This window comes from Epinephelus moara, chromosome 14 (genome assembly GCF_006386435.1).
Source record: "Epinephelus moara isolate mb chromosome 14, YSFRI_EMoa_1.0, whole genome shotgun sequence".
NCBI classification, from domain to species: Eukaryota; Metazoa; Chordata; class Actinopteri; order Perciformes; family Serranidae; genus Epinephelus; species Epinephelus moara.
The window spans coordinates 38892685-38900727 of NC_065519.1; the positions used below are offsets into that span (position 1 = coordinate 38892685).

The 8043-nt window shown below is 39.1% G+C and overlaps 1 protein-coding gene across 4 annotated transcripts in view; it reads left to right on the forward strand.

Annotated features, from left to right (window-relative positions):
• si:dkey-288a3.2 (protein phosphatase 1 regulatory subunit 37) overlaps positions 1-8043 on the forward strand; it is a 119060-nt gene that overhangs the window by 34186 nt on the left and 76831 nt on the right. For all 4 annotated transcript variants that reach the window (XM_050061977.1, XM_050061976.1, XM_050061978.1 and 1 more), the window contains exons 6-7: positions 3788-3888; positions 4078-4197. In XM_050061977.1, coding sequence (XP_049917934.1) covers positions 3788-3888; positions 4078-4197 — 221 coding nt within the window. The remainder of the gene's footprint in view (positions 1-3787; positions 3889-4077; positions 4198-8043) is intronic.

Consider the following 8043-nt stretch of genomic DNA (forward strand, 5'->3'; position numbering starts at 1 on the left):
TGAATATGGGCCTATTATTATAATGTTATATGTTGTTATAGTGTTATATGCGTTAGGCCATTACGGCACAAATCAGAGCTAGTAGCGATTCAACTCGCTAACATTAGCTGGCGTTATTAGCCCTACTCTGTACAGTAACTGTGAGGCACTAGAGAAGATCAACTGCCAATTTATTTTTTATCTCTTTGGGGACTGACGACGACACATGAAACTGACTGTTTATTACATGGCAAAGAAACTGGTTAAACACGCTTCAACATGCTTGGTTAGTGACTATTAGTTGTACACTACTTTTCAGGGTGCATTGTGGGATACTTTGAGTCCACTATATAGGGTATAATAATTCCCACTATACATTCCGACAGCACTACAAAATGCAACTCACTATATAGTGGACTGTAGTGAGTAATTTCGGACGCAGACGTTGACCTAACTAGATTTATTAACATGTTGCATGAGTAATTATTTGGGTTACAGGGCAAACCAAACCAGAGAAAGTCTCCTACTGAGCTGAACGTCCTGCACCCAATGGTTCCGACCAAACAGACTGACCCTCACACCCTAACATGCATACTATAAATACTAAAATAAAGCAGAAAAATAAAGAAAGAGTTCAGTACATGGTACAAATCAGTGTGTGACAAACACAGTAGAAGGGTAGGGCACAAATTAGTTCCAAAAGAAAAGTTCCAACTTTAAAGCACTGTACAAGAAGCAACTATATTAATATATGTAAAATGTAAAAAGTGCACAAAAAGGTGCATCAGTGTCATTATGTGTCATATATTACAAATTACAAGAGTCCTTTTTGCACAGAGATCATGCTGTAGAGTCGCTACAAGGTTACCTCCTTATGCTGCCTTTGCATTTTTACACAGAGCCAAACAACAGCAGCATCATTCCGGTGCAGTGTTTGATTTTAGACAGCATGCCGGCATCATCCATCCATCCATCTTCTAACCGCTTATCCTCTTGAGGATCGCAGGGGGGGCTGGAGCCTATCCCAGCTGACATTGGGCAAGAGGCAGGGTACACCCTGGACAGGTTGCCAGACTATCGCAGGGCAGCTGCTCTTCCTCTTTGAGTTAGCTGCTAACTGCTCTCAACTAGTGTTGCACGGTATACCGGTACTAAAATAGTACCGTGGTACTAGAGTATTCCAAACGGTACTATACTGCATTTGGAAAATACCGGTTCTTTGAAATTGATTCAATTCATTAATTTAGTTAATTTATTTTACTCATTTATGCACACAAACGCCTTTCTTGTTCCTATTGGAGCTCAGATTGCACAAGTGGTGTGTATGACAACACCTGTATCAACATTCGCAGCTGGCGCATGTGAAAAAAGACAAGAGAAAGTCTGCCTCGCAAAGGGAGGCAACACGAGACAACACCAACTTGGTGGAACATTTGAGTTACCAAACCGTGACGTCCGTACCGAGGTACTGACCGAACCATGATTTTTTTGGTACCGTTACACCCCTACTATTTATTGTTCTAAAGGTTTGTATCCAAAAGTATCGAAATTCATATTGGTATTGGTACCGAAACAAAGATTTTGGTATCGTGACAACACTACTCTCAACTGCTTTTTAAATCTCCTGCGGTAGGTAGCATGCATAACATGTCATCAAATCGTCACACCCGTACCGTCTATTATCCCGTCCTGCTTGCTTTCTCGACGACGGCCGTTGTTTCAACGCTGTTACTACCTCTAATGCCGGCTTAAAGGCGAGACAACTCTACCGCAGAAATTTAAATTTAGAAATTATTAATTTAATGTAAAAATTCAATAGTTGATAGAATAAACATATAATTTTGTTATAGATTTTTTTTGACTATTTTACAAAAAAAAGAAAAAATAAACATAATGGAGAAGGGTTTATATTTTGTAAGGGCATAAATAGTAAATGGCACTGTTTTTAATTTAACACAGGCGTATTGTCAAGGTGGCAATCACTCATAAGGGGCCCATTCTTAACCCAACACATTGTTGGAGGGCCCACTCTCTCTGTGAGCCCCCCACCTCACTGGCCCCATGCAGTGCAACTGCACTGCCTGCACTGTCTATATGTATGCCCCTGGGTATATGAAAGTATGATACTAGATATAGATACTGTGTGATACTAATCCCTGGTCAGTGTCAGGCATCAGCATCAGGCAGTAGGAGACAAGTAATATCACAAAGTAAAAATAATCAATAACACGTTAAAGTCCTGCATTCAAAATTTGATTGAGTAGCAGATAATACTTAAAGTATATGTTAAGTATTATAATACTTAAAGTTTCAGTAAAAGTACATAATAAATATGGTATCAAAAGTAAAGGCACAAATCATTATTACTGTATATTATACTGTCTCATTATATCTGCTGATACATTTACATCTAAGCAGCCTCTTAAAGTCAAAGCTTGTCAAGGTGGAGCTTTTGACATCTGTATATATTGTTGGGTTGTTTAATCAATTATAATTCTTCACACGTCATAATATTATCAAATGTTTTGAAGGATGGAGAGGCATCAGATGAAAACACTCTAGTAAGTAGGTAAATAATTTTTAAATGTAAATAATTTGCCCTCTGGGTGCTGTTAAATAAGGATACATTGTTTGTACATATTTATACATCGTTATACATCACACACACACACACACACACACACACACACACACACACATGCACATATCCTTGTGAGGACGCTGATTGACACAATGCATCCCCTAACCTAAGGAACTGTTCATTATTTGTAAGCAGGAAGGGGTGGTGCAAAAAGGGGGCGGCAAACCTTGGTGATTTTCCAAATTTTGGTGATAATTTTTGGAGAAAAAATGTAACAATTTTTAAAGAAAACATGGATTCCATAATCAAATCTGATCTTAGAGTAGTGATATTTCATCAAAATCACTTTAATCTGCGTCTCCTTTAAAATGAAAAAAAAAAAAAAAAGTTTGCACAAACTAATCAGTGTGCATGACAAGAGTGAAAAACTAAGGCTTTTTTCAACTTCAGGATTTAGTCTTCAACTTTTAACTTTCACATATCAAAGGGTAAGTTTTAAAAATTTACTAACTAATTGATGGTGAAGACAGGATCATGTATATTCCTCCAGTCACACAGGGACACTCAAGGGAAAATGTTTGTAGCTTTGGGGAGGGTCACACCCCAGCCAGCCCCTCCTCTGATAAGTACAAAAAAAAAGTCCCTTACCTTAACCATCACAACTAAATGCCTTACCCTAACCTACACCCTAACTGTAACCTGAAACACACACACACACACACACATAACAACAACAACAATAATAATAATTATTATTATTATTATTGTTATTATTATCATATTGATACATTGGCTCTTTCCACATTCGCAGTGACTTTGAGGTAAGGTAATTAAACTACATTTTGAGGTGTTGACAGTTCAGTTGCTGTATGCAGTACATTCTTTTATTGATTCCAGTGTTGTGCAGGCAGTCAGTAATCAATGGATACTCGAGCATTCACATCTTGGAAGTCCAATCATGAAAAACTGCATTTTGTTCCTTCTAACAGGTGCTGTCATTATTTCTCTTTCTCTGTTTGTCATTAAATCTCACAACTTTATTAAAAGAAAACATACACATGCTCACAGATAAACTTTGCCCATAAAGGAAGTTGTTTTGTCGTGATTTTTGCTGAAATGTTCATTTCAGGAAAAAAAAAGGATAAAGCGCATTTAGAGCCGTGCAATTTCGTCTGTTAGCAAACAGCCTCCCAATTATCTTCCGTTTGATTGCTTGCCTCTATCAAGGTGAGCGATTAGACCACCGCTCCTGTGAAGCTCTGGAAGTCGTTCTGAAATCGCTGCACTTTGATTTCATCAATCTGCAGGCAGCCCAACTGGAAGAAAATGTGAGTTTTATGAGCAAAACTTATTTTCCTCATCTTCGCTCTTCCAATACAGTTTCATATTCAGGCCTTCCCCTGTATCAGATTAGAGGCTATTTTTTTTCTTTCCAAAAGAACTTCATAACATTCCTGTCAAATTTGGGGCCTTGCTTTCTTCATTTTTTTTCTCCCCACCATTTTTTTCTCTTCCAGGGAGCATCATCCTTGCTGGATATGATTTTGTACTATGAATCTACAACCCATCTTGACATTTCTGACAACAGCAGTATGGGAACATTGTGTTGGAGGGCCCTCGCTCATTTGATAAAGCAGGTTGGCTGACGCAGTGGAATAGTAATCTTTTCTTGTAGGCTTTCTCTGGGGGATAATGTACATCCTAGAAAGTGAGTTTGTTGCACGTTACATGGTTTGAAGATGCAGGGCAGAGCAAACAGGGTGAGAAGTTCTCCCACTGCGAACACCGGCATAAACACATCAAAACACACACATAGCATTACTGTGGCATCACAGATAGCATTAGCAGGCATAACTGATTAGCTGTGGGGTGAGAAACAATCGGTCCAAATGTTACCACTGACTGACTTTCGTGTCTGTGTGATCAAAGCGGGACAATGTAAGGACTCTGAGCATGACTTTGAGTTAAGATTATTTTGTCAAAATAAGGAATCTTTCTCTGTGCCAACTGTCGAGGAGTTCTTGAAATAAACTTACTTTTAAACAGTTTTCACTGCTTTGGTATCTTCAGTTCTTTGGCATTGTAATCTGATGCTTGTTAAGAGAACTGACGTGCTTTGTCAAATTGGCAAACTACTTTAGGAAAGCAGTTTTCTATTTTGTGAGTTCATGTGACCAAGATGAAATTCATGTCTGGAGGGCAACGCACTCAGGTCTCACTGTCCAGCTTGTTCTCACTTCCAATTCCTCAAATACCACCACTTTGTCAGTGATGTTGGCATCAGAAACCGACACAGAGAGGCACCTGTCACAGCAGTTTGATATGCACCAGATGTGTCAGTTTTAGAGGCAGCAGGCAGCAACCCAACTTGTCAAATACCAATGCTTTGTCAGTGGACGCTGGTAATGATACACACTGGGTGATGGGAGTGTGTACCAATGCTGCCAACTACCATAATATATATTGAAAAGCATTCTATTTCATGTCTCCATCTGCATGTGGGCCATCACAATAAGAGTATGCAGGCATAGTATGATGTTGATTCCATTACAGAAGAGACTTGCTGTTTATTTCCCATGTGAATTTTAAGACAAACCACAATGTTTTGTTTTTTTCTGAACCTAAACACATGCTTGTGTTGCCTTAACCTAAAAATGAAGTATTTTTTCCTGTGCTAAGAGTTTATTTTGAGAAAGACTGTATGCATGTAACAATCATAAATTGACACACTGTCCATGAACATCCAGAACAGATGCAGGAGGGTACCTAGCCAGTCACATTTATATGTGTAAGGCCACTGGCAAGCTGATGGTATTTGACTTTATTTATTTGCACTGGGATGAGAATGTGATGCACTGTTACATTTGATTACTTTTCAAAAAATATTTTAAAGTGGGCAATAAAGCAAAAAAAAAGAAAAATGTCTGGAAAAAGACAACGCAGAAAGAAGATGGTGAAAAGATGCAAAGCGACAGAATGAAAATTAAATTCTACATATAAACTTTTATCCCAAATATATTTGGATGTAACTCCTTTATAATCACCAACATTTTGATTAGTAGCTGTAATTTAATTACATATTTTTTTCGCAGTAATTGTAACTGATTACAATTAGCTGCATTTATTTTTAAAATGTATTACATGTGACTGGTTGAGAAGGGTCTGGCTGCAGAACTCTGGCTCACCCCACCTCCGCTGCTGGGACCCATCTCCTTTGCCCCGACCCATGCTGTCCCTACCCCCTAATGCGGAATTTATACGGCGTAGCTACAGCATAGGCTCCATGTCAGTGCAGAGCCTACGCCATAACCCACGCCGTAACCTACGCCGTAGCCTGATGTGCAACTCCCCTGAAATGTAACTACACGTCGTGGCGACACAAGCTATGTTCCATCCAAAAGTGATTCGAATCATTGGGAAATGAGCATTAAAAGAAATATGAATCCTGTGTGTTTCCATTAAGTGTACGGACTTTGGTGAAAAGTTTTCTGCAGAACCGGAAACAAAACAAGTCTCGCATTTTTCTTCTTCTACGTTTTCTGGCGGTTGGCAACCAGCTTGTAAATGCATCACTGCCTTCCCGACCCGGAGTGTGGATGTCACCATGGAGAGAGGTGTGCTACGTCAGACTTAATTCGAACATAACTGTTTCCATCCCCCATTTTGCGAATCAACATTTTTTCGAATCAACCAAAACCCAGCTAATGCGAGCGTATTTTAGTTTGTGCGAATCAGGGGATTTTAATTCGAATTTTGGCGTTTCCATCATCATTTTCCGATGCGATACTTCTAGATGCGCATCTAAACAGGCTGATGGAAACATGGCTACAGACCTGTCTATTTTTGTGAGCTGATCCATTTCCCTAAGTGGAAATGAAGCTTTTATTTACTTTCATTTCACAGATAAACAATCAATTGTGAAGACAATAAAGCCTCCACAAAAATAGCATTTTAAGTTTTGTAACAGTTTGTCCCTCAGGGACTTATTGTACTTTGTGGGATTTATCCTGGCTTCATATGAGCAGAGGAAGTCTCCGCTTGTCGCTAGGCTAATTCATACAAAGCTAAATGACATAGGCTTGTGTTAATAATGTTAGCATGTTGTATTTCTTTGGAAAACGTACTAAGTATGACATTTGCTTCGGTGAACGGTGTGAGTTGTAATGGAGCCAAATTATGCACCGTTATCATTGTTAAATGTTGCTGTTGTCCCTGGTTTTATATGAGAAGAGAAAAAGATCGCTGGCCGCTAGGCTAATTTATACAATGTAAAATGCCATAGGCTTGTGCTAATAACGTTAGCATGTTGTATTTGTGGAGAAAATGTGTCCAAATAAAGACAAGTGCTTTGTCTGTGGATGCTGTGAGTTAAAGTGAAGCTTGTACTTGTGTGGTGTGTTTTGAATCAACTACACTTTACAGCAGCACTTCACAAAAACCTCTGCCGCTGAATAGTGTTTTAGAGGTGTAACTGCAGAGTGACAAAGACAGACCACTGCACAAGTGTAATTGCTCACAACGGCGTAGGCGAACTTGCATAGGTGGCGACGTGTAGGCGACGTGCGTAGGCTACAGTGTAGGGTCTGTTGCATAACTATAAATCCTGCTGAAGAGTCAATCGCATGCTTTAATGAAAGCAGTACAGGGAAAGATATCAGCCAATCACGTTGCTGTANTGCATAGGTGGTGTGTGTAGGCAACGTGCGTAGGCGACGTGTAGGCGACGTGCGTAGGCTACAGTGTAGGGTCTGTTGCATAACTATAAATCCTGCTTAAGAGTCAATCGCATGCTTTAATGAAAGCAGTACAGGGAAAGATATCAGCCAATCACGTTGCTGTATTGATGGGAATGCACTCTGCCATAAACTAAGTTGATGTTGTGATAGTGTGCATGTTTGAAGTGTGTGAAAATGCCATTTTAAACCTTATCCATTCATTAATTCATTCAGTAAACTTTTTAAGCAATTTTCTGACCAAAGTTCACTAGTGACAGGACGGTTAACAATATAAGGTTAATATTTCGATATAACTGTACAAAGGTAGGTCAGTAACATTCACATCAAGTGGAAAATAACTTTTACGAACGACGTGAGTTTGCTAATGCTAATGCTAATGTTAGTTTAAGCAGTTGATGGTGACATTAAGATGTAGATGTGCTGCATGATTTACAACACCAGGTGGTGCTTGTGAGTAAGTGCTATCTCAAACATCCTACAGTACTGACCTGACTGTCCTATCAATCAGGCGTATTTTGTAATTCCTCCTGATTTCTCTTAAGTGTTTGGTGACAGACAGGCCAGTCCAGGAGTGTCATATCACTACTACCTTTTTATACTTCGACAAACCTGAATGACAGTGAAGCTTTTTTCTCCACCATACATTGTTCTTTCTTCACGTTAGGACAGATTAGACACTCCTTTACATTTTGTGTAGTTTATTTGTGTGTTCATTTAATTTAATTCATTTTTACATGTATATGTGTT